At 36.8% G+C, this 27849-nt stretch overlaps 1 protein-coding gene and 1 pseudogene across 2 annotated transcripts in view; one reads left to right on the top strand and one right to left on the bottom strand.

Annotated features, from left to right (window-relative positions):
- Window positions 1-27849, top strand: part of MIB1 (MIB E3 ubiquitin protein ligase 1) — a 138127-nt gene that overhangs the window by 55722 nt on the left and 54556 nt on the right. For both annotated transcript variants that reach the window (XR_013443364.1, XM_036079255.2), the window contains exons 9-12: window positions 232-365; window positions 5698-5805; window positions 20388-20585; window positions 23288-23439. Coding sequence is in view for 1 of the 2 variants with exons in the window: in XM_036079255.2 (XP_035935148.2) it covers window positions 232-365; window positions 5698-5805; window positions 20388-20585; window positions 23288-23439 (592 nt within the window). In the remaining variant the exon portion in view is untranslated. The remainder of the gene's footprint in view (window positions 1-231; window positions 366-5697; window positions 5806-20387; window positions 20586-23287; window positions 23440-27849) is intronic.
- On the bottom strand, window positions 13360-13488 carry LOC118527456 (U4 spliceosomal RNA; annotated as a pseudogene).

Below are 27849 nucleotides of genomic sequence, written 5' to 3'. Positions count from 1 at the left end.
CTGAATTGGAGAAAACTGGGAATACTTATGAGTTGGAATTTAATGCAGCTTTATGTGGTAGTAATTATAACTTGCATGGGTAATGTCTGTAGTATAGTATGAAAATAACATGACAGAAATAATAAAAAAAGGAAAAGTATGTATTACAGATATGTGGGTAATGCTTGTCTTTTAGTAGTAGTTAAGGTTTGAGATCCTCCTATGTTAGCAGCTTTATTTGATGCTTTACAGAAAGACTCTCCCAACTCTTGAAGAAATTATTTGAAACCCAAGAATCTGGTGACCTCAATGAAGAATTAGTTAAGGCTGCTGCCAATGGAGATGTTGCTAAAGTGGAAGATTTGCTAAAAAGACCGGATGTGGATGTGAGCATTTTAAAAATTACTTGAAGCATATATAAAAATAGAATAGTATAATGAACATAATTCAATAATTACTGAGATTTTTCCACATGTCTTCATCTATTCCTTCTTCTTTGTTTTTGTGAGGTATTTTAAAGAAGACACTGGACATCACTCTTCAGTGTACTTTTTAAAAAAAAAATATTTTATTTATTTATTTTGATAGAGCACACAAGCAGTGGGAGCGGCAGGCAGAGGGAGAAGCAGACTACCCCCTGAGCAGGGAGCCTGATGCGGGGCTCAATCCCAGGACCCTGGGATCATGACCTGAGCTGAAGGCAGACGCTTAACCGACTGAGCCACCCAGGCTTCCCTTCAGTGTACTTTCCTTTTTCTTTTTTTTTTTTTAAAGATTTTATTTATTTGACAGAGAGAGACACAGCGAGAGAAGGATCACAAGCAGGGGGAGTGGGAGAGGGAGAAGCAGGCTCCCCGTGGAGCAGGGAGCCCGATGCGGGGCTTGATCCCAGGACCCTGGGATCATGACCTGAGCCAAAGGCAGACGCTTAACGACTGAGCCACCCAGGCGCCCTTCAGTGTACTTTTCTAAAAGACATTGATATATTCTTATTTTAACACTGTGACCTTTTAAATTTATGATTGACAAAATTTGCACTTAGGTTTTTGAGTGGTCAGTGTCCTTTTCCATTTCTCATGGAAATGTCATCTTACCATGTCTTTTAAATATATTTTTTGTAAATTTTATAAGCAGTTTTTTATCTCTCGTCTCAAAACATTTAATCTAAACCTTTTCCTGTGAAAGTTGACTATTTTATAGTTTATAATGCAGATGAATTAGAGGTCATGCATTTTGTAAATCTTAATAGTTACTGTATTTTACCATTCACATAAGCCATATTTTCGGTGGGCCATTTTGGTTCTAGTTAGTCATTCATAGGCTTTGTTATTGCCACCACGCTGTCACCAATACGATGTTTGGTGCTCGCCCAGAGGTTGTAGTTGGAGTAGCACAACATCATATTCCTAGGAGCTCGTGTGGCTTTGCAGTTATTAGGGAGATGTCATTTGCAACAGCACAACACAGTGGTTTCTTGATTGTGAGACAGATACATCACAAATACTTTGTTTCAGTATCAAAGTACCAAATGACTTTTTCTATTCAACCAAGCAGATTTAAATTATACTTAATTTTTTCTTCATTTAATTACTAATGTATTTTTTTTAACAATATACATTCTAAAAATTAAAGGGAAAAATAGTTCTACAAGGTTTGTTATAAAAAAATTTCCTGGGCGCCTGGGTGGCTCAGTTGGTTAAGCGACTGCCTTCGGCTCAGGTCATGATCCCGGAGTCCCGGGATCGAGTCCCACATCGGGCTCCCTGCTCGGCGGGGAGTCTGCTTCTCCCTCTAACCCTACCCCCTCTTGCGCTCTCTCTCTCTCTCAAATAAATAAATAAAATCTTTAAAAAAAAAAAAAAAAAATTTCCTTCTCAGTTCTGTTTACCCATTCTTCAGAGACAACTATTTTCACCTCTTTCAGATGATTTTCTTCATGTGTTTACCTCCACATCTTCCAATAACATACTTCTATTTTTTTATTTTTTTTATTTTTATGTTTTAGGAGTTATCTTTTGATACTTCACTGTGAAGATGAGGATTCAGCTTTCTTTCCCACCTCCAGCTCATTCCCTCCACACACATACACACTCCTCTCAGCTTCTTAATGTGGTTAGGTTGTATGGTAACTTTGTTAAGATTAAAATTAATTGTGCATGTTATTATTTAAATGACATTCATATCTGAGCTGTGGGCGATGCTAGATTGTGTTTTCCTATATAACCATTTGCTTTCCTTGGTGTTCATAATTGTTCTTTTATCAAAAAAAAAATTGAGGTGTAATTTACATATAATGAAATACATGGATCAGTTTTGACAAATGCATACACATAATTCACACCCCATTAGATGTAGAACATTTCCTTTATTCCAGGAAGTTCACTTGCAGTTTTTCTCAGTCAGTCCCTCTTAACTTCAGACATAACTTAAAGTTTTTTTCATTTGTTTGTAATCTATGTTGTTATAATTAATTCTTCTGCAAACTTCTAATTGTCTAATCTCCCAAGACATTCAGGCACGTCAGGTATGTGTTCATTTCATCTTCTGAGAGATGATAACTGGAGAAAACATAGGTGACTTTGAGTATGGTGATGACTTTTTAGATATAACACCAAAGACATCATCTACGATCTTGTAGGACTTACAGTTTTGTGTTTTACATTTAAGTCTATGATTCATTTTGAGTTAATTTTTATGAAGGGTATACGGTTTGTGTCTAGATTGATTTTCTTCCTTGGGTTACTCCTGGCATCGGCCATTAGGTCTTTTCTCTTGGGCTGGTCTGACTCCCCAGAGAGGTCTCTTAATTCTCCTGCATAGAGGGTATAAACCTGGCTGCCAAGATCATGAATAGTGAGTAAGGGAGGAGGGCTTGGATTCTCAGCATTCATCATGCAAATATTTACATAACAAAACTTCTAATTTTAGTACTTCGCCCCACTGATAACAGTGCTTGGTTTCTGTAGGCTAGGGATACTTCACTCTTTGCAGAGAATAAACTTTAAGGTTTCTGCTAGCCTTGGGGTAGACCACTAGTTCAGCTGAGCAGAGTGAGGGAATCCAGGGATCTAAATGCTTTTTAAAATTAATTAATTATTAATTAATAATTTAATTATTATGTAAATTTATTTATTTTTAAAGATTTTATTTATTTGACAGAGAGAGATAGTGAGAGAGAGAGCATAAGCAGGGGGAGTGGCAGGCAGGCAGAGGGAGAGGGAGAAGCAGGCTCCCCGCCGAGCAAGGAGCCTGATGTGGGGCTCAAACCCAGGACCCTGGGATCATGACCTGAGCTGAAGGCAGACGCTTAACCGACTGAGTCACCCAGGTGCCCCTCTAAATGCTTTTAAAACAAACTATTAACCAATGCTTTTTTGTTTACCACCAGCCACCACATTATCCTCATATCCAGGGGTATCCAGTCAATACCTGAGCTTTATTGGTTTCCTTGGTGGAAGGGTTGCTTCTAGGTTATTCTCGTAGCAGGTTTAGGGGCTGCTTTTCAGCTTCCTGTATAGGTGCTTGCATGTGTGTGTGTGTGTGTGTGTGTGTGTGTGTGTGTGTGTGTGTGTGTGTGTGTATTTTGCTAGTTCTAATTATCTTTGTGGATTGAGGCTTCAAAGAAAATAAAACTTTACTCTTGTTTTAGTAAGATGTTGAGAGGTTATGAAGACAAGTGCAATCCAACCTTTAAAGAACACTTACAAGTATATACCTTTTTAAAAAAGTTTTATTGAGGTATAATTGTTTATACCACAAATAAATACATAGGGATATAGTCTTTAAGTCTCACAATACTGAAAAACTGTTCTCTTGCCTTATATCTGCACAGCTTCTAGCTCCTCTAATGGGATTTCCTGTTTTTCATAGCATCCTCCTCTTGATTTTTAGATGTAAAGGATTCTTGAACATCTCTAACTGAAGTTTCTTTCTCAAACATTTTATTTCTCTCCATTTGTTTCTTCCAGAGTCATTTTTTTCTTTCTTTTTCTTTTTTTTTTTTTTTGAATTATTTCTTGTGTGTGTTTTCTATTTTTGAGGTCTTCCTCAAATCTCGAATCTTTGGTTGTCCATTCGTATCTGAATAAGACATTAAAAAGCTTATTGGTAGTTCTCTTTGCTTCGATAGGACTTAGTGACTGACTTTGCATTATGGTGATTGCATGTGTGGAGCTTTTGGGGTCTTTAAATGCTAACTCTTGTAGAGGTGTGTTCTCCATGGCTGTTCAGTTGTTTAAGGGAGGAAACCATTTTTCTGCCTAGGGACTAGATGCATGGCAGCTAATGTCCTATCCTTGAGTTTGAGAAGAGTGGCCTGGAGTGTGGCCACTGCACATCAGACTTCTACCTGGAGTTTTTCTTCTTAGCCCTCTGATGTGCTTGCTTTTGCAGGCTTTGACTTTGTGTGGGGTTCCCAGGTTTTGTATTCCTTTCCCAGGTTTTGTATTCCTTTTCTCTAGAAAGTCAGTCTGTTTTCTCCATTTCAGAAATGTGTTGCTTTTTATTATTTTCTGATGTTAGCTTTCCTTTTCTCTTTGTCTTTATGGCTTTTTATGTTTTTAATTATTTTACTGTCTTTTTAATGTAGTCTGAGGAGGAATAGGATATAAGTGTGTGGTCAGGCTACCATCTTCTATGGTTATTTATTTTTATTTTATTTTATTTTTTAAAGATTTTATTTATTTGACAGAGAGAGAGCACAATCAGGGGGAGTGGCAGGCAGAGGCAGAGGGAGAAGCGGGCTCCCACAGAGCAGGGGGAGCCTGATGTGGGACTCGATCCCAGGACCCCCGGGATCATGACCTGACCTGAAGGCAGTTGCTTAACCAACTGAGCCACCCAGGTGCCCCTGGTTGTTTATTTTTAAATATTCTATTTATTAAGAGAGAGAGTGTGTGTGCGAGCAGGTTGAGGGGCAGAGGGAGGGGCAGAGGGAGAGGGAGAAACAGACTCCCAGCTGAGCATGGAGCCGGATACGGGGCTGTATCCCAGGACCTTGAGATCATGACCTGAGCTGAAGGCAGACACTTAACTGACTGAGCCACCCAGGTGGCTTTTATGGATGAGAGTGAGTGGGGTGGGCTTAAGGAATTACACTTAGCCTTGGGTATGTCATGGAGAAATTATACATTTACACAAATCTGAAGTGAGGAGAAGGTTGGAAATTACTGCTTTATGTCATAGTTGTATATAGTTACCCTACTAATTCATTCATGTATTCCTCATGGTAGTTTGCTGACAGTATTCAGTATATTTGTCAAGTTGAAATTATTTATATAGTGGACAATATCTTTTCTAAAAGTTTTCCATTCACTTCATTGCTTTTCTTTCATTGAAACATAGACTTTGAGCTTTAATAATTCAATAGAAGTAAATATGCAAAACTAATATAACTTACTTTTCTCCCTCACTTCCTTTCTTTTTTCAACTTTGCAGATTGGCTAAAACAGTTCTTTGATAGCTCTTTGAACAATGGAACTTTCATCTTAAAAAAAAAAAGGAAAAATGTCTGCTCCCCTCTCTAAATTACAGAGAAGTTTCTGGTGATCTGTACTAGGATATATGGAACACCAACCTAAATTATTTTCAAAGAATCATATGGTGTGCTAGATTTATTTTTTTTATTTTTATTTTTTTTCAGTGTGCTAGATTTAAACCTGTACTATATATTGACTCTTTGTGATTTGTGACAATCCTTCATCCTTTCTTTTTATTTAGGTAAATGGACAATGTGCTGGTCACACAGCTATGCAAGCTGCTAGTCAGAATGGACATGTTGACATTTTGAAGTTACTTTTGAAGCAAAATGTGGATGTAGAAGCAGAGGTAATTAAACTAATCTTGAAAAATACTTAAGTAAAAAATTAATGTTCTAGAAATGGTACTTCTGTATTATAAGATGAATTGCTTTCATTCCTAAAATTTAATAATCACCTACGGCTCTTCTGATTGAAAAGAAAAATTTGACAAGGGCTAACCTGAAGCATTTCTTGTTTCTCTTTGATCTCTCAATATTGTAGACATAACCCTAAGTGAAGATAGGAGTTGAGTTTTCCTTTACTATGGTTGGACCACCATGCTGCTGGGAGCCCAGATGGGTTCATCCAAGAATCATACTAAAGAAGTTGAGGGAAGGAGAATATATAGATCATGTAGGTCAAGATTTTTACTGATCAGTGACACTCAGAGGCCTTTCTTTATTTTAATCTCATAAGGGAATCAGTAAATTAGAATTTGTTTAGTCTTATTGTTTCTTTTTTTTTTTTTTTTAAAGATTTTATTTTATTATTTATTTGACAGAGAGAGAGGGCACAAGTAGGCAGAGAGGCAGGCAGAGGGAGAGGGAGAAGCAGGCTCTCCACTGAGCAGGGATCCTGACGTGGGGCTTGATTCCAGGACTCTGGGATCATGACCTGAGCCGAAGGCAGCCGCTTAACCGACTGAGCCACCCAGGCGCCCCTAGTCTTATTGTTTCTTGACCTTAATGTGGATCTTTGAAAATTTTACAGTGCGTGTTTATCATTATGTGTATATATGCTTAATAGAGAGTATATACTTTTAAAAGGGAAATGAATATTTTTTACTGTCATTGGAATTCCAGTTGATAATCTCTATGTGTGTTGTGAAGGATGTTGTGCTTTGTTACAGTATACTATAACCTCATTATTGAAAAAATACATTAAAATCACATTTGTTGTAGTCTAGTGGAAGGTTATTTAGGAATAAGTCAAATCCTATCAAATTTAGACTAGGCAGAAAGTTGTAATTTTGTTCAAATGATACTACCATCTGAGGAAGCTTAATGAGTTGAATTTCTGAGGGCTAAATCAGTGGACCAGCCTGTTTTTATTAATTAAAAAATTTTAAAGACACATATTTGAAAAGAGAAGTCTTTCATTATTTTTGCTTTTTTCTCAGATTGAATATATTTTGATTTGTTGGATAGCTACTAAAGAATCAATGGTGTTGTAATTGTAAATAAGTCATTTCTGATGTTGGAATTTTCTGTTGTCTAAAAAAACTTGACTTTTAAATTAGCAGGTAGATGTCTATAAACTATATGATAGTTTCATTATTGTGATATCTTTATGAATGAGATTATATGATTTGGTTTTGTTTTCATAGTAGCAATTTTTAATTCACATCTTTCTTGGTTATGAATTTAGGAACCCAGTATATGTTACAAAGTTTCTTTCGGTAATGAAAGACTTAATTTAAATTTAGTATTTTGTAAATGGAAGACAATTACTTTATTGTGTTACTGTTTTTGTCTGGCTTGGGGAAATGGAATGAAATTCCCTGAGTTGAATACCCCATTTTTTAAAAAGATTTTATTTATTTATTTGAGAGTGAGAGCACAAGCAGGGAGGGGCAGAGGGAGAGGGAGAAGCAGGTTCCCCACTGAGCGGGAAGCCAGACATGACAGTGGGCTCAATCCCTTACCCTGAGATCATGACCTGAGCCAAAGGCAGATGCTTAACCAACTAAGCCACTCAGGCACCCTGAATATCCCATTTTTTATTTAATGAATCCAGAAACTACAATAGCAACAATTACTAAAATACCAAAGCCCTTCTGATTATAGCTAATAAGGCAAGAGGCCAAAAATAAAATTTTTTGCCTAATTTTTTATAAAGTGTGCTTTCTGATTCAGAATTTAATAATAAAGCAGACAACATGGGACTATCTAGCCATTTGTGTTTCTAAAGACTTCTTGTTCACATGAGAGGTTGTGCACAATGGTGGTGCAGCTGTGGGAGTGGGAACAAAAGTGGCACTGTTCCTTAACTGAACTCAAATACAAAACAAATGGTTAGTTGATAATATAAACCTGGTAAGATTGGAGTTGGAGTGTGGCTCAGTAAGCTAAGTGTTTGCAAATAATTTCTTTGAGAAAGTTTGAAAGTTAGGTCTGTTACTAGATCAGTGGGATATATTTGGACTTCAACCATACCACCTCATTTGAATTTCCATTCTGTGAATTTCTGTTTTAAAAACGCTTGTAGGCAAAAGGAGGTAGGTGGGGAGATGGGATATTGGGTAATGGGCATTAAGGAGGACACTTGATGTAAAGAGCACTGGGTGTTGTATGCGACTGATGAATCATTAAATTCTGCCCCTGAAACTAATAATACACTATATGCTAATAGAGAGTATATTCTTTTAAAAGGGAAATGAATATTTTTCTGAAACTAATAATACACTATATGCTAACTAAATTGAATTTAAATAAAAATGTTTAAAAAATAAAAACCATTGTAGGCAGATGTAATTTATAGAAATAGTGTGAGAAAGGAATATTTATACATCAGGTTAAATTAATAACACAGTTTCCCAATTGGCAAAGAAAAAACTACATTTAAAAATTGGGTTAAGATATAAATACAATTCATAGCCTAAGACTAAAACAAAAAAATCATCAAAGTATCATTTTTCTGGAATTTAAGAATTTATTAGAAACAGCAATATAGTCTTTTTTAGAACAGTAGTTCTCAACTAGGGGCATTTTTGTCTCACGGGGGACATTTGGAAATGTCTGGGAACATTTTTTTTTTTTTTTTTTGAAGATTTTATTTATTTGACAGAGACAAAGCGAGAGAGGGAATACAAGCAGGGGGAGTGGGAGAGGGAGAAGCAGACTTCCTGCGGAACAAGGAGCTTGATGCGGGGCTGGATCCCAGGACCCTGGGATCATGACCTGAGCCGAAAGCAGACACTTAATGACTGAGCCACCCAGGCGCCCCGGGAACATTTTTGATTGTCACAACTCGTGGGGGTGGTGGGAGTACTACTGGCATGTAGGTGGTAGAAACTAAGGATGCTACTAAATATCCCATAGTGCACAGTACAGCTCCCACAACAAAGAACTACCTGGCCCAAATTGTAAATATTGCCGAAGTTGAGAAACCCTGGTTTAAAAGATGGAGAAAATAATTAATTTTACAAATGCGCTTAAATTTGTGATTCATCATTTGCCAGCCTGTTTATAAAGTGATTTGTCATTATTAATTTTTTTATTATTGAAAAAAAATTTTTTTTAAAGATTGTATTTATTTGAGAGAGAGAGAGAATGAGAGAGAGAGCATGAGAGGGGGAGGGTCAGAGGGAGAAGCAGACTCCCCGCTGAACAGGGAGCCCGATGCAGGACTCGATCCCGGGACTCCAGGATCATGACCTGAGCCGAAGGCAGTCGCTCAACCAGCTGAGCCACCCATGTGCCCTATTATTGAAAATTTTAAATATTTATAAAAGAATAGTATAATGAATCCTATGTTCCCATCACCCCACTTCAGTTATTTTTCATGGCCAATTTTGACTTAATCTGTACCCTCTTCCCTCTCCTCTACTGAATTACACTGAAGCAGACCCAGATACATTATTTCATCTGTAAATATTTTAGTATGTATCCCAAAAGATAAGTGTTCTTTTTCTTAAACTTCATTATATCTTTACCAAACGTAAAAGCAATGATAATTAACAGTGATTTTAAAAAATTTAATTGTATTAAAAGTCTTGAGGTTAGGTGAAGAATAAAGAGAATAATATATTTTGTTCTCTAGTTATCTCATTCTGTAACCTTTCTTTTTTTCTTTTTTTTTTTTCATCTGCATTAGGAGGCGAGCTCAAGATAGTATAGATTAGGGGTTAGAACCATGAGAGACGATGGACTCTGAAAAACAAACTGAGGGTTCTAGAGGGGAGGGGGGTGGGAGGATGGGTTAGCCTGGTGATGGGTATTGAGGAGGGCACGTTCTGCATGGAGCACTGGGTGTTATGCACAAACAATGAATCATGGAACACTATATCTAAAACTAATGATGTAATGTATGGGGATTAACATAACAATAAAAAAATTAAAAAAAAAAAAGATAGTATAGATTAGGGGTTGCAAACTATAGCCTGCAGGCCAAATCCAGCCCTCCATTTATATTGCTAAGTATTATTGGAATACAGCACATCCATTCATTTATTTATTGTGTATGGCCACTTTCATGTTACAACTGCAGAATTGAATAGTTGTGACAGGAGACTGGGTGGTTGTAAACGTGAAATATTTACTTTCTGGTCCTTCACAGAAAAGTTTGCTGGCCTCTAGTATAGATGACTATTGCAGTTTTTTTTCAGTTGACTTAAGCTGTTATTAAACTAAATTGTATATTATACCTTTCTAATATGTGATACCAGATTACATTTTTTTCCTATTTCTTTTTCTTAGGGAAAACGCAGCTATTTTGGAAAGGTATCTCCATGTATGACCTACTGAGTACAGTGGGATTACATTCTGTTTCCTCCTTAATGTATAGGTAAAGGCACTGAGGACTGTGAGATCTTAGGTGTGTTTTTATAGGTGAGCTAATTTTGGATCCTGCAGGGACTCAGTATTTTTTTTCCCCACTGATGAATTATAATAAGAAAGGTGTGGAGGATTGAATGAAAGACCAGTTTAAAAAAGTATGTCATTTACAAAAAAAAAAAAGTTTTCAAATACAGTATAAATATATACTACAGTTGTCTGGAAACTTTATCATTTAAGGTTAATGAAAACTGTTCTGAAGGCAAGGACTAATAGAGAACAATACTAAATTTTGTCAGAAAACCCACATTATGGTATTGTTGCTGTCTAAAGTGATACTGGGCAAAAAGTTTAATTGGTATAAGCTTCAGTTTCCTTATCTATGATAATAACTTAAAGGGTTGGCTGTGGAGTAAGGGAAATAAGATTCTATTTATAGTGTACAATGACACCAAGGGAATCTAATGGTGTTATTATTGCCTTTGATTGTTTCTTTCCAACTGGCAGAAGGCAGAGAATATGGTTTCCTAAACAGATACTAATTCTGTCTGATTCTTATCTAGTAATGAAAACAAAGCTGTAGAAATATTTTATGTAAATGTAAAACTGAGAAAGAAAGGGCAAGTGGGCTTCAAGACTGGTCAGTTTAAGGAAATTATTCTCTTAAAAACAAGTCAGGACTCAGGATAGTAACCTCTAAAATGGCTCTAGGAATTGGTGTACATAGTTCCTGAGGATTGATGTTAATTCAGATTCTGAGTGGAGGCACCCCCCCTCTCTACCCCCGCAAAACTGGCACTATTAAGAATGTGGAGTGTCAACAAAAGATTAGATTTGTAAGACCCAGAAAACAGTCTTTAAGTTGCCTTTTATAGGAAGGCAGACTAAAATCTGAGATTGCCCCAACAAAAAAGGTCAAGCTTTAAAAGGAGACAGCCAGAGTTTTTGTCTTCCCTTACCTGCAGATTCTTTCAGTTGCTCAGGTTGAATTTTACGAAATCATCACTGATTTGTTTTTTCATATTCCTCATCTGGTCCATCACTAAATCCTATTGGCTCTTTAGGATATATCCAGAATTTAAGCAGTTTTTACCCTTCCTGCTGCTACCACCCTGGTCCTCACACTTCTTCCCCCAGATATCCTCGTGGCTTTCTCTCTCACTCCCTTTAGCTATTTACTCATGGCTTTCTCTCTCACTCCCTTCAGCTATTTATTTATTTTTTTTTTTTTTAAAAGATTTTATTTATTTATTTGAGAGAGAGAGAATGAGAGAGAGAGAGAGAGCATGAGGGGGGGAGGGTCAGAGGGAGAAGCAGACTCCTTGCTGAGCAAGGAGCCCGATGCGGGACTCGATCCCGGGACTCCAGGATCATGACCTGAGCCGAAGGCAGTCGCTTAACCAACTGAGCCACCCAGGCGCCCTCCCTTCAGCTATTTAATCAAACCCACCCTGGGAGGCCATCCTTTGGCTGTCCTACCTAATCCTTCTTAACTGTGATTATTTTTTCTTTGGCCTTTTTACTACCTAACATTTACATTTTATTTACTTATTTTGTTTATAATGTTCTGTCTCCCCTGTTAGAACGTAAACTCAATGAGGGTAGGAACTTTATTTTGCCCATTGCTGTGTCTCTGGTGTCCAGAACAATACTGAGCTTGTAGTAGGCACCCAATAAATATTCAATGAATCAAGCAGAATATACTACTTCCAAACAATTGTGTTGAAGTTTTAGTATGATCAGAATACCAGCATCTTGATGAATTAAATGAGTTTTAGGAAAAAGAAGATGAAGTACAATATTACTTATTATATTTAGGGATAATAAAATAGTTGAACTAATTTACTGAAAGTGTCAGCATGTTCAGGAAATGTTTAATTCCATTGATGTTAAAAATCACAGTGGTTACTGAGAAGATTCTGGGAATATAGTGGGGTATGAAGTAGTAGAAATTCATCTCCCCACCTAGATAACAACTGCACTGGCAGAATTCTTTCTGATGTAACTATTTTAGAACTCCGGATTCTATTGAGATCTTGGTACGTCCAGGAGAAGGAACACATTATAATCAAACTTCCAAGAGCTAAGGCCAAAGAATCTTGAAAGCAACAAGAGGGGTGACTTGTCACTTAAAAGGGATCTTTGTAAGATTTTCAGCAGATTTCTCATCAGAAACTTTGGAGCCAGAAGACAGTGGTGGACTGATGTTTTCAAGGTGCTAAAAAGAAAAAAAACCCTGTCAACCAAGAATCCTCTATCTAGCAAAACTCTCCTTCAAAAGTGACAGAGAAATTAAGACCGTCCCCAAAACTCAGGGAATTTGTTACCAGTAGACCTGTCTTGCAAGAAATCCCAAAGAAGTCCTGCAGGTTGAAATGAAAGAATATTAGATAGTAACCTGTAGCCATATGAGGAAGTAAAATCTCAATAAAAGTATAATATGTAGGCAGTTATAGAAGATAGCATTGTTTTAATAATGGTTTATAATTCTTTTTTGTTTCCCACATGATTTGAGATTAATACATTAAAAAAATTATTAGTCTAGGGCGCCTGGGTGGCTCAGTCGTTGAGCGTCTGCCTTCAGCTCAGGTCATGATCCCAGGGTCCTGGGATCGAGTTCCGCATCGGGCTCCCTGCTCGGCAGGAGGCCTGCTTCTCCCTCTCCCACTCCCCCTGTTTGTGTTCCTGCTCTCACTGTCTCTCTCTCTGTCAAATAAATAAATAAAATCTTTAAAAAAAAAAAAAATTATTAGTCTAAAATCTAGCATTATCGTAACTTTGGTTTGTAAATCCACATTTTGTTTTCTATATATAATTTAAGAAACTGATGGATTTTAAAAAATTATTAGTTTATGTTTTTGATTACACAATGTACAAAATTGTAATTTTGTGATAACAGTAACTGAAAGGGTTACGGATAGAGCTGTAAATGAGTTGTTTGTTTGTTTTTGTTGTTTTTTAAGATTTTATTTATTTGAGAGAGAAAAAACACGAGCAGGGGGAGGGGGCAGAAGGAGGGGTGAGAAGCAGACTCCCCACTGAGCAAGGAGCCCAACATGGGGCTCGATCCCAGGACCCTGGGATCATGACCTGAGCTAAAGGCAGATGCTTAATTGACTGAGCCACCCAGGCGCCCCTGTAAATGAGTTTTCAATTAGCAATAATTGCGCCTCGGATAAACCTCACTGGCTACGATACTGCCACTGTGCAAAGCTTTTAAATGAATTTTTATATGTTATTGAAGTTAAGTAAAATGTTTTTTACTTCAAAATATCAACTAAATATAAAAGAGTAATGTAGGAAATGAGGCAACAAAAGCTACATGGCATCTACAGCAAAATGACAGAAGTAAGTTATTCCTTATCAATAATTACTTTAAATATAGGTGGATTAAACTATAAAAGAGACTGGCAGAAGGGATTAAAAAATGATCTAATATATTCTGTGTATAGGAGACTCACTTTAGATGCATAGATACAAATAGGTTTAAAGTGAAAGGATGGGAAAAGATATTAATGCATATAGTAACCAAAAAAGGGCAGGGATAGCTATACTAATTTTAGACAAAACAGACTTTAAATCATGAAGGTTGTAAGAGACTAAGGACATTGTATATTAATAAAAAGTACAATACAGCACGAAGATATAACAGTTATAAATATTTATATACTTAATAATAGACCGTACAAACATATGAAAAAAATTGACAGAAGTGAAGGGAAAAGGACATTTTTACGATACTAGTTTAAGACTTCAGTATTCTATTCTCAATAATGTGTAGAAAACAAGATAGAAGATAAGTAAAGAAATATGAGGACATGAACAACACAATAAAGCCAACTAGAGCTAATAGACATGTACAGAACACTCTACCTAACAACAGCATATACATTCTTCTCAAATGCACCTCGTGTGTTCTTTGTGGTAGGCTGTATGTTAAGTCACAAATTAAGTTTCAATAGATTTAAAAAGGTAGATGTCTTACAAAGTATTTTCTTTGACACTTTGATGAAGTTAAAAATCAATAATGGAAGAGAAACTGGAAGATTCACACATTTGTGGAACTTAAATAACATATTTTTAAGCAATGAATGGATTAAAGAAATTGCGAGGGAAATAAGACAATACTTAGAGATGAATGAAAACAAAAGCAGAACATACTAAAACCTGTGGGATGTAGTGAAAGCAGTGCTAAGGGGGATATTTATAGCTATAAATGCTTACATTTAAAAAATTGATCACAGGGGCGCCTGGGTGGCTCAGTTGGTTAAGCAACTGCCTTCGGCTCAGGTCATGATCCTGGAGTCCTGGGATCGAGTCCCGCATCGGGCTCCCTGCTCGGCAGGGAGTCTGCTTCTCCCTCTGACCCTCCTCCCTCTCATGCTCTCTGTCTCTCATTCTCTCTCTCTCAAATAAATAAATAAAATCTTTAAAAAAAAAAAAAAATAAAAAAAAAAATAAAAAATTGATCACAAATCAACCTAATTTCACAACTTAAGGAACTAGAAAAAAATTAAATTCAAAGATAGCAGAAGGAATGAAGTAATAAATATTTGAGCAGGGATAAATAAAACAATAGAAAAGCAGTGGAGGAAATCAGTGAAACCACAAGTTGGTTCTTTGATCAGCAGAACTGATAAATGTTTATTTAGCTAGATTGATTAAGAAAAAACACTCAAATTATTATAATCAGAAATGAAAGTGGGGACATTACTGCCAATTCTACGGAAAGGGAAGGTTTATAAGAAAGTACTGTAAACAGTTATATGACAACAAATGAGATAACCTAGATGAACTGGACAAATACCTAGAAACACAAAACCTACTAAGACTGAATCATGAAAATTCAGGAAATCTGAATATACCTATAACTAGTAAGAAGATTGAATCAGTAATAAAAGATCTCCTGACAGGGGCGCCTGGGTGGCTCAGTTGTTAAGCGTCTGTCTTCCACTCAGGTCCTGATCCCAGAGTCCTGGGATCGAGCCCTACATCGGGCTCCCTGCTCGGCGGGAAGCCTGCTTCTCCCTCTCCCATTCCCCCTGCTTGTGTTCCCCTCTCGCTGTGTCAAATAAATAAAATCTTTAAAAAAAAAAAAAAACTCCTGACAAAGAAAAGCCCTTGACCTGATTGATTCACTAATGAATTCTACCAAACATTTAAAGAAGAACTAACACCATTTTTTGTGTGTGTGAATAAAATGATAGAGTTTTATTAAGTGAGGATACAGAAGAGCTCTTGGGGGGAGGGGGTCCCAACAGGCTTGCCCCTAAAACCATTTGTTCTCAAATTTTTCCAAAATAACATAGAGAACACTTACTGACTCATTCTATGAAGCCAGCATTACCCTAATATCACAGCCAGACAAAGATAGTATTAGAAAACTATAAACCAGTATCCCTTGTGAACATTGATGTAAAATTCTCAGTAAAATACTAACAAACCATATTCAGCATATTAAAAGGGTTATACACCATGACCAAGTTGGATTTATTCTTGGAATGAAGGATGGTTTAGCATACATAAATTGATCAATGTGATACCACATTAACAGAATGAAGGGGAAAAATTCTGTGACCATTGCAATTGATGTAGAAAAAGCATTTGATTAAATTCAATACCCTTTTATGATAAAAAAAACAGCAAACTAGGAACAGAAGGAAACTATCTTGACATATTAAAAGCCATATATGAAAAACTGAAAACTTGTCCTCTCGGATCAAGAAAAAGATAAGGATGCTCACTTTTCCACTCATATTCAACATGGTACTGGAAGTCCTAGCCAGAGTAGGCAAGAAAAAGAAATAAAAGGCATTCACATTGGAAAGGAAGAAGTAAAATTATCTCTGCAGATTATATGATCCTATATGTAGAAAACCATAAAGTTCCACACAAAAAACTTTCAGAACTAATTAAGATATTCAGCAAAGTAGCAAAACACAAAATCTAGTTTCATTTCTGTACATTAACCGTCAACAATCAATAGAGGATATTAAGAAAACAACTCCATTTATAATAACATCAAAAATAAAAAAAATACTTAGGAATTAATTTAACCAAAGAGGTGAAAGACTTGTACAGTGAAAACTATAAAACACTGCTGAAAGAAATTAAAGAAGATACAAGTAAGTGGAAACATTTCATGTTCATGGATTGGAAGAATTTGTATTGTTATGATATCAAAACTGTCCAAACTGATGTTTTTTGCAGAAATGGAAAAATCCATCCTACAATTCAGTATGTCATTTCAAGGTACCCCCAAATAGCCAAAACCATGTTGAATAAGAATAACAAATTTGGAAGACTAATTCTTCCTGATTTCAGAACTTACTACTAAGCTACAATAATCAAAACAGTGTGGTACTGGCATAAATACAGATATATAAACCAATGGAATGGAATAGAGTCCAGTAACAAATCCTTGAATACATGGTCAAATAATTTTTGACAAGGGTGCCAAGACCGTTCAGTGGGGAAAGGACAGTTTTTTCAATAAATGGTACTGGGAAAACAGGGTATCTATGTACAAAAGAATGAAGTTGGACCCTTACCTAACATTGTCTATGGAAATTAACTAAATAGGTCAAAGACCTGAAATGTGAAAGCTTGGAAGAAAACATAGCGCAAAGCTCCCAGCATTGGATTTGGCAGTGATTTGTTGGGCATTGACACTGAAGGCACAGGCAACAAAAGAAGAAATAGACAAATTGGACTTCATGAAAATTAAAATCTTCTGTGCACCAAAGGATACTATCAACCATGAAAAGGCAACTTACAGAATGTGGGACAATACTGGCAAATTGTATGTCTGATAATGGGTTGATATCCAGAATATATGTAGAATTCTTAAAACTCAGCAACTACAAAAAACCTGATTCACAGCTGGGCAAGGGACTTGAGTAGGCATTTCTCCAGAGAATATATATGAATGGTTCATAAGCACATGAAAAATGCTAAACGTCACAAATCATTAGGGAAATGCAAGTCAAAACCATAATGAGATACCACCTCACACCTAGTCAGATGGCTACTATAAAAACAAAACAAAACAGGGATGCCTGGGTGCTCAGTCGGTTAAGCGGTTACCTTCGGCTCAGGTCATGATCCCAGGCTGCTGGGATCGAGTTCCACATGGTGCTCCCTGCCTGGCGGAGAGCATGCTTCTCCCTCTGCCCCTCCCCCTGCTTGTGCTGCTCTCTCTCTCTCTCTCTCTCTTTCTGACAAATCTTTAAAGACAAAACAGAACAAAATAAGTGTTGGTGAGGATGTGGAGAAATTGGAACCCTTTGGACTGTTGGTGGGAATGTAAAATGGTATAGCTGCTATGGAAAACAGTATGGAGGTTTGTTAAAAATGGAATTACTGTATGATCCAGCAATTGCATTTCTGAGTTATATTCCCCAAAGAGTTGAAACTAGGGTCTCAAAGAGATATTTTTACACCCATGTTCATAGCATTATTCACGATAATTAAAACTTGGAAACAACCCAAGTGTCCATGATGTATGAATGACTAAACAAAATGTGGTATATACATAAAATGGAGTATTATTTAGTCTTAAAAAGGAAGGAAATTCTGACTCATGCTACAATATAGATTAACCTGTTGAGGACATGATGCCAATTGCAAAAATGCAAATACTGTATGCTTCCATTTATATGAAGTACCTAGAGTAGTCAAAAATCATAGAGACAAAGTATAATGATGGTTTCCAGGAGTTGGGGAGAGGGACAAGAAGAATTATTGTGTGAAATGTATAGTTTTAGTTTTGTAAAATGAAGAGTTCTGGAGATGGATGGTGGTGATGGGTGCATAACAGTATGAATGTGTTTAATATCATTGAACTTTACACTTAAAAATGGTTAAGATGGTAAATTTTATGTTTCTTGTATTTTGCCACAGTAAAAAAAAAATCATTTAAAAAACATAATTAAGGCATGTTAAAGATTCAACTCAATACCCATTTTGGTTCTTACTAGCTAGTAGGCACTGTGAATTTGGATTTGTGCAGGGGCCTCAAATTAAATCTAAAACTGATCTTGGTTCTTTCTACCCTCTTATCCCCCAGTATCAGAGTCATAATAATGAGCTTTTTTTATTAGGTTTATTTGAAATACTTAAGATGGATTCAGAAAAAAGCAGCAAACCCTATTAGTTAAGATGCTTGTGCAACTGAGGTTTTTTATTTGGAAGAAAAACGAAATAAATTTAATTGTTACTTTCTAGTGTATGTATTTTCCAAATTCCTGGGAATAAAGATGATGAAGATACAGTTGTAGCCCCCAATATGCTCAAAGTCAAAGAAGTGTACTTGGAAACAAATAATTATACTACAGTGTGATAATAAAAGAGAATTTTGTGAGAGTGGAGGTTTCAGAGGGGAGGGGTTGGTTGCCTGAGTTGAGTTGTAGAGGATGTCTATTCTAAGCCAACAAGGTGATGAATAAGAGCATTGAAGTCTGGAGTCAAATAAGTTGTACGTGAACATAGTGGGTCAAATAAGTTGGTAAGTTAAAGTTTTATATGTGGGACGATGACGGGTAGCAGGTGTGGTCCACAGAAGTAGGCTTTAAAAGAGGTTAGTTCGTTATATAGTAGAGTTACATTAAAGAGTTTTAAACATAAATTGTGTGCTTTACAGAGGGAATTGTGTGTGTGTGTGAAGAATAGATTGGGGTAAGATAAAAGTGCTTGTGTTCCCTCTCGCTGTGTGTGTCTCTCTCTCTCTGTCAAATAAATAAACAAATAAATACATAAATCTTAAAAAAAAAAAAAAGGGTGGCTGTCATATTGTTGTGGACTCCTACACGAGCAGTTTTACTTTAAATATCTGTCTGAGAAAATACGCTAAGACCAAAGACTATTTTGAATTCAGCAGCTGTTTTGAATGAACTCTTGTTTTGTTTTTAATTTAAATCCGTGAAAAGTAGTTCAAATAATCCTGAATACTATATGGATTTTCAAACCACTTGCTAAAGCTGGAGTCCATGAGGGGTAGGACTATGGGTTGGGAACCACTGCTCTGGAGAAAGTCTTAAAACATGCTTACTTCTGGGTGTTAAAATTTGAGATGTAGTCTGGAATAAAGATAGTATCCTTATAATACCCATCTCTGTCTGCATCTAGCAAAGTAATGGGATTTCTTTTTTGGTGTGGACTCTGTATATTATCTTCATGGTGCAGGACAGGCATTTTTTTTCCTCTTTAAAAAGTAGTTTCTTACAGGGCGCCTGGGTGGTTTAGTCAGTTAAGCATTGGACTCTTGATTTTGGCTGGGGTCATGGTCTCAGGGTTATGAGATTGAGCCCTGCACTGGGCTCTGCAGAGTCTGCTTGGGATTCTCTCTCCCTCTCTCTCTCTGCACCCCTCCCCCGTGCTTGCACACGCTCTCTCTCTTTAAAAAAAAAAAAAAGTTTCCTACATTAAAAAAAAAAATTTAAGCAATCAGGTCTTTCTCTACCTCTCATCTCCAGAAATAGGCCTATTATAAAAGGTAAGGCATACCTACTTAATTCTTCTGAAATAGTTTTGGAATTTTGGATATATGAAGTTATGCTGATTTGTGTTTCATTTTTATCTTTTATGGTGGTACTTAATTTTTTTCTGTTCTTGAATATACAGAAAAGTATATGCTCACCAGCTAGAGATAACCAATGTTAATATGGTCTCAAAGTTAATTGAGATCACAGTTTGGCATCCTTTCTTCCTCTTTAAATTACTCAACTAATGTTTATATAATTTTTATGTCATTAAAAAGCCTTTGTAAAATTTTTAAATGGAAAAATGCTTATATACATAGTTGTATCATAATTTAGCATTTTTCTTAATGTTGGCTTATCATCATGGCTGATAAATTAAGAGTAATGAAAGATCAGACTACTTCTGATATAAGTGTTGGTCTAGTATGTATGTGACATAGTATATTGATCCAGGTTCATCATTTATCTTTGGAGTTAATCACTATTCAAGTGAATTTCATTTCAAGTTATTTTGTTGACTCCATTCTGTGTTTTCTTTTCTCACATCAATTCTTACTGAATTATTATAGCTTCAGGTTTTATTTTTCTTTCTAAAATATTTGCTCACTAATTCAGATTTAAATACTGATGTTTAGGATAAAGATGGAGATAGAGCTGTTCACCATGCAGCTTTTGGAGACGAAGGTGCTGTTATAGAAGTACTGCATCGGGGCAGTGCTGACTTGAATGCTCGCAACAAGCGCCGACAGACGCCACTTCATATCGCTGTCAATAAAGGCCATCTGCAGGTCGTGAAGACTTTATTGGACTTCGGCTGTCATCCTAGTCTCCAGGTAAAATCTTTAATGACAGATATTCTGCAGGCGTTGCTAGGATTCTGTTAAGAGGAAATACTAAGTTCTGTGGTAAGCATTCCTTTGTTATCAGTTCATTTTTGTTTGATCATGTGATAAAATTGGCAGCTGTTCTTCTTAGAAAAGACTTTTTAAGGAAAGTGTCAGTAGATTGGTTTTATATTGGAGGGTGGGGATGGGGACTTCCTTGCAAAAATATCAGCTTATGAATTGATTTAACTTTATTGATCATGACAGCTTCAGCAGCTTAAGAAGTATAATAGGCTGCATTTAATGAGAGTTACTTTATCTAAATTATTTCAGTTGTAATCTTCAGGTCTTGGTCTAGTCATTAGTTTAGGAAGATTTTCTGTTTTGGAAAATATACAGGGTTTTAGGGTTGATTTTCAGTAGGACCTAATTTTTGAGGCAAGAGTCGCTTAAGAGATGATTCCTGTCCACAGTTTTAGCAGCCAGATGGATTCGATTGGATAGATGTCAGAGAAGCAACAAAGAAGAAAAATAGGAGTAATGGGACTGAGGGTTTGAGAACTGAAAGAATTGGAGATTTTATTCAGCTAGATGGTTATCAGAGACTGATATTTCTGAGGCACAGCATTTTGGAACTGACAGGGTTTGGAACTTAGAGCCTCTAAGTGGATTATAGAATTGGAGGATGGGGGAGGAATTAGAGGGTGTTGATCTGTTGAAGGAGAGATAATTTGTACCTATTGATTTTTTGGGGTCTGAAATGGCAGACAAAGTCATCTGTTGAGAGTGAGTGGGGAGTAATAGGTATAGAAAAGGTAATTGAGAAGAGTGATAAATGTTTGGAATAGCTACTGTGGGGACCAGAAGGAAGGACGATCAGGGCCGGTAGAAGCTTATTCCAGCCATATTAAGAGCCTATCTCTTGGGATGCCTGGGTGGCTCAGTCGGTTAAACGTCTCCCTTCGGCCCAGGTCATGATCCCAGGGTCCTGGTATTGAATCCCACACCAGGCTCCTTGCTCAGTGGGGAGCCTGCTTCTCCCTCTGCCTGCCGCTCCCCATGCTTGTGCTCTCTGTTTCTCACTTGTACTCTTTCTCTCTGATAAATAAATAAAATCTTAAAAAAAAAAAAAGCCTATCTCAAGTTGAAGACTATGAATTTTTAGTGCCACTAGATAGGAGGCTAGAAAGTGGCTGGTTGGATTGAACTTGGGTTAGGAATTTGTTATGAGGGTAGATGAGGATATGCCTGGGATTGGCCAACTTTTTCTGTAAAGGGCCAGATGATAATTAGGCTTTCATGTAGTTTCTATCATGACTATCCAGTGCTGCAATTGTAGCATGAAAACAGCCGTCGATAATACATAAATGGATGTGTATGGCTGAATTCCAATAAAACTATTTACAAAAACAGGTGGCAGGCTGAATTTAGCAACCATGGTATAGGCCATAGGTATGACTTAACTGGGAATAGTATTTATGAAACTATGAAATAAATGAGGTCTAAATTACCCACTTATGCAGATAATCTACTAAATCAGTTGACTGATGAAAAAGGTAGTCAGCTTGAAAAAAAGGAAGACCGAGACTGCTAAATTTTCTTTTACATTTGTTTCTATTTTGATTAATTAGCCACTTTCCTGCCCCTTGACAACATTTAGATTAATATTTTCACCCATGACTACATAATATATTCAGCTGGGGGGCTCTGAGAAACTGCTAATGCCTGGGTCTTACCCCTAGAGATTCTGGTTTAGTTGTCTTGGAGAACAGCCTGAGTATCTTTTTTTTTTTTTTAAGATGTATTTATTTATTTTAGAGAGAGAATGCATGCTCATGCATGAGCGGGAGGGGCAGAGGGAAACGGAGATAGAATCCCAAGCAGACTCTGTGTCAGTCATGGAGCCTGACACAGGGCTCAATCTCACGACCTTGAGATCATGACCTGAGCTGAAACCAAGAGCCGGAAGCTTAACTGACTGCGCCATCCAGGCCCCCTGTGCCTGGGTATCTTTTTAAGAGCTCCCCTACAGATTCTGAATGTGCAGCCAAGGTTAAGGACTACTGACTTTCAGTTCATTGCTCTAAGGCCCCAAGACTGGTGTAGGTTTGTTTTGAAAGTTTAGGGCATAGTGATTACTGACTGGTAGGAATCTGGTATAGTAGGCCATTTTAAACTAATGAATTTTGGGGGCAGCTTTTCACCTCATTAATTTTTGTAATTAGCTGAATCATATTTGAGGGTACTTTTTAATTTTTCCTTTTCTTTGGTAGGCTACAACATGTTCATTGTGTTTTCCATCTAGATTGAGTATGAGTTTTTTTGTTTTTTTTTTTAAAGATTTTTTATTTATTTATTTGAGAGAGAGAGAATGAGAGAGAGCAAGCACATGAGAGGGGGGAGGGTCAGAGGGAGAAGCAGACTCCCTGCCGAGCAGGGAGCCCGATGCGGGACTCGATCCAGGGACTCCAGGATCATGACCTGAGCCGAAGGCAGTCACTTAACCAACTGAGCCACCCAGGCGCCCTAGATTGAGTATGAGTTTAATATAATGAGGCTAATGTTTCTTGCCTACATCTTAAAATTTAACACAGGTTGTTTATTGAAGGTTACTGGATATGGCTTCTGTTTAGTAGTTCAGTATACATATTAATATTACATGTGATGTTTGATTCAAGAACTAATGAAAGTCTTTCTAAATAAAAAAAAAGGATTCTGAAGGTGATACCCCTCTTCATGATGCAATAAGTAAGAAACGTGATGACATTCTGGCAGTTCTTCTAGAAGCTGGAGCAGATGTTACCATTACAAACAATAATGGATTTAATGCTCTACACCATGCTGCACTAAGAGGAAATCCCAGGTAAAGATCTCACCTTTACTATTTTATATGCAGTTTAAAAATATTTTCCTAGTGCTGGTTCTTTTTTTCTGATACTGATGAGGAAATAATGGTATATTTTAGTACTTTATAAATCATTTTAAAGTCTGTGGAAGTTATGTCTTCACTAAATAGATTAGTTTTATATTATTTTTTTTATTGTTAAACTAATACAAGTATTATGAAATGACTTACATATATTAAATATGTATATAAAGTATCAAGAATACTTGCTTATATCTAAAGATTTAATTAAAATGCATTCCATTTTGGGGCGCCTGGGTTGCTCAGTCGGTTAAGCGCCTGCCGTTGGCTCAGGTCATGATCCCGGGGCCCTGGGATCGAGCCCCGCATCGGGCTCCTTGCTCTGTGGGAAGCCCGCTTCTCCCTCTCCTCCCCGCTTGTACTCTCTCACTGTCTCTCCTCTCTCTCTCAAATAAATAAATAAAATCTTAAAAAAAAAAATTTTTTTTAATGCATTTCATTTTGAGATATATGTTTCTTTAAGATCATTCTCAGTGTGTCCTCTGATCTCATGTTATCCATTTGCATGATTTTTAAGTAGGCTCCATGCCCAGTGTGTAGTCCAGTGTGGGGCTTGAACTCAAGACCCTGAGATCAGGACCTGAGCTGAGATCAAGAGTCGGATGCTTAACTGACTGGGCCCCCCAGGCACCCCATTTGCATGATTGTTTTTTTAACTTGTGGCTAAATAACTATTAAGTACCTAATTCTTTATTAATAATATAATTATATAAGCTTCTAGTGTAGATATTCCCCAGCCATTGTTAACAATAGTGATAGGCAGTCTACTAGAAAAAAGATTCGCCGGTTATAGTTTGAGAAAAACTTCTGGGAAATCACAACTCATAAAGGATCTGCAGAGTCTCACAGAATAGGAAAATACTTAGTTTTGCTTAATTTAGAGCTTTCTATGAATGAATTTTGGGGAACAACTTAACCTTGAGAAGCATTTTAGAAAATTGCATTGGATGTCTTCTGTTTATAGTTGAATTAAGCCTGCATATCTTGCCTGAGGGAGCTAGCTGTTCACTTTGAAGTTTATTTTGACAGTTTAATCTATCCTGAATTCTTTTTTTAAAATTGAGATAAAATTGACATATAATATTGTTAGTTTCAGTTGCACAATATAATGATTTGATATATGAATATATTATGAAATGATTTCCATGATAAGTCTGGTTAACATCCTTCACCACATGTGATTACATATATTTTTTCTTGTGAGAAGAACTTTTAATATTTACTGCTTTAGCAACTTTGAAATATACAGTACAGTATTAACTAACTATATTACATCCCCATGACTTCTTGTCCTCTGGTTCCATACTGCATTTTTATATCATGTATCCTTCTAGTTTTTGCTATTTTTTTAGCTTCTTAGGATCACCACTAGAGGGGGAGCACAGAGAACAAAAGGATTTTACTGCTATTGCTTGTTGATGCTCCTAACAGTGGGTATATAATGTGGGAGGAAATAAATGACCATATTTTAGATTATGTCTTGATTTGTTTTTCAAATTACAAATATTTGAACACTTCATACTTTCGGCACTGTGAAGGAGACAAAATAGTATTATATGTTCCCTGCCTTTCAAAGAGAAGATGATGATGATAGCACTTACACAGGCAGGGCCTCTACTAAATGGTTTACATGCATTATCTCCTTTAATCCTTTCGACAGCTTTTTGAGGCAGGTGTTAATATCCTCTTTTTATAGATAATATGAAGCTTATAAAGAGAGGAATTTACTTGTTCAAGATCACACAGCTGACTAGTGGAGCAGCTAGAAGTTGAGCAACAATCTGCCTTAATAGATCGTAGGGGTGCCTGGGTGGCTTAGTCAGTTAAGCATCCGACTCTTGATCTCAGCTCAGGTCTTGATCTCATGGTCGTAAGTTCAAGCCCTGCGTTGGACTGCACGCTGGGCATGGAGCCTACTTTATTTTATTAATTTTTTAATTTTTTAAATTTAAATTCAGTTAACATATAATGTATTATTAGTTTCAGAGATAGAGGCCAGTGATTCATCAGTCTTATATATTACCCAGTGCTCATTACATCACATGCCCTCCTTAATGTCTATCACCCGGTTACCCCATCCCCCCCACTCCCATCCCCTTCAGCAACACTCAGTTTCCTATGATTAAGAGTCTCTTATCGTTTGTCTCCCTCTCTGATTTTGTCTTGTTTTATTTTTTCCTCTCTTCCCCTATGCTCCTGTTTTGTTTCTCAAATTCCACATACGAGTGAGATCTTATGATAGCTGTCTTTCTCTGTTTGACTTATTTCGCTTAGCATAATACCCTCTAGTTCCATCCACATCATTGCAAATGGCAAGATTTCATATTTTTTATTTTTTTTTTTTAAAGATTTTTTATTTATTTATTTGAGAGAGAGAGAATGAGAGAGAGCAAGCACATGAGAGGGGGGAGGGTCAGAGGGAGAAGCAGACTCCCTGCCGAGCAGGGAGCCTGAGGCGGGACTCGATCCAGGGACTCCAGGATCATGACCTGAGCTGAAGGCAGCCGCTTAACCAACTGAGCCACCCAGGCGCCCATGATTTCATATTTTTTGATGGCTGAGTAATATTCCATTGTATATATATATCACATCTTTTTTATCCATTCATCTGTTGATGGACATCTGGGCTCTTTCCATAGTTTGGCTATTGTGGACATTGCTGCTATAAAATTGGGGTGCAGGTGCCCTTTCGGATCACTACATTTGTACCTTTGGGGTAAATACCCAGTAAGGCAATTGCTGGGTCAAAGAGTAGTTCTATTTTCAACTTTTTGAGGAACTCCATCTGTTTTCCAGAGTGGCTGCACCAGCTTGCATTCCCACCAACAGTGTAAGAGGGTTCCCCTTTCTCCACATGGAGCCAACTTTAAAAAAGAAAAAAGAATAATAGCTCTTAACTACCTTGTATTACTTTTTCTGTATTATGGTTTCAAGACTGAAACACATGGACAGTGAATGATTTAACTAAGAATGTATTAATACAGCCATCAGTCCCCTTGCTGCCTCTTTGTTTAGGGTTATCTTTGACTACTCTCTCACTAATTCTCAACTTCCAGTTAGTTCTCACATTCCATTTATTCTACTAGTCTTTTCCAATCTATTCCATTCTTCCTATTCCATTGTTGCTGATCTAATTAAGTACTTACCACTTTTACTTGAACTATTACAGTGTCTTTCTAATTGTTCTCTCTGATTTCAGGGTTATCTCTGATTTAACTTTCATACAGTTACCAACTTAGCATTCTAAAGGCATAGATATAATGGCACCTCTCTCCCCTGTTCCCAAATCTTCAGTTGCTTCCTATTGTACTTAGAATAAAATTTGCATACCTTGAACTTGGTTTTCATACCCATTTGTGGTGTGTCTTAAGCCTGTTTTTCTAACTTTATCTCCCACTAATTAAAATCCTTCTTCCTACCTTTCCCTTCCGCTACACTGTGCTGTTCCCTTTTCTAAAATATCTTGTCTACTTTCTTCATTTATTTAAGCATTTTCTTTAGTCAGGATGTCCTTATCCCCTTCCCTTCTTGATCTTAACCATCTTTCTTTCAGAGCTTCTAGATCTCATCATTGAAATTATTTTCTATTTGCCCTATACTAACTTGTTCTTTGTTCTTATTTTATTGCACTTTATGTTTGTTAGTGTGGTATTTCTGTGTTTCTTTCTGTTAAAATTGTGGGCACTCCTTTTCATTTGTGTATCCCCCACAATGCCTTGACTGTGATAGGGACTTAATAAATGTTAGTCTTAATTTGACAGGACAGTGCTAGGTATCACAGGATGTAATGTGATTAGTTATGGATTCTGTAGAGAAACTGCTAGGAGTTCAAACAGCAATTATTTCAGATTAGAATGGTCAAAAAGAGATTTTACTGGGGCACCTGGGTGGCTCAGTCAGTAAAGCATCTACCTTCAGCTCAGGTCATGATCCCAGGGTCCTGGGATTGAGCTCCGCGTCAGGCTCCCTGCTCAGCGGGGAGTGTGCTTCTCCCTCTTCCTCTGTCCCCTCCCCCTACTCATGCCCCCCCAAATAAATAAATGAAATCTTTAAAAAAAAAGAGAGATTTTATTGAGGGAATTTAGCTTATCACATTAAATCATAAAGTTTAAGATAAACTGAAAATTGAAGTGTTTAGGAAACGAGTAACTTTTAAATATTTTGAATTGTTTCACTTTACTGGGAGTAGGGGTAGTATATTTAATAATGGTAATAAGCCTATACAAGGAGGAGAGAGTATACTACTTACATTTCTTTAATTCTTGAATATATCTTGAGAATTCCCTTAAAAATTTATAAGGGTGATTCCTCCAGTCAAATAACTGGAGTCAGGTGACATTTTTTTTT

Source organism: Halichoerus grypus, chromosome 13 (genome assembly GCF_964656455.1).
Source record: "Halichoerus grypus chromosome 13, mHalGry1.hap1.1, whole genome shotgun sequence".
In the NCBI taxonomy this organism is placed as follows: Eukaryota; Metazoa; Chordata; class Mammalia; order Carnivora; family Phocidae; genus Halichoerus; species Halichoerus grypus.
This window is presented reverse-complemented; position numbering and strand designations above follow the sequence as displayed.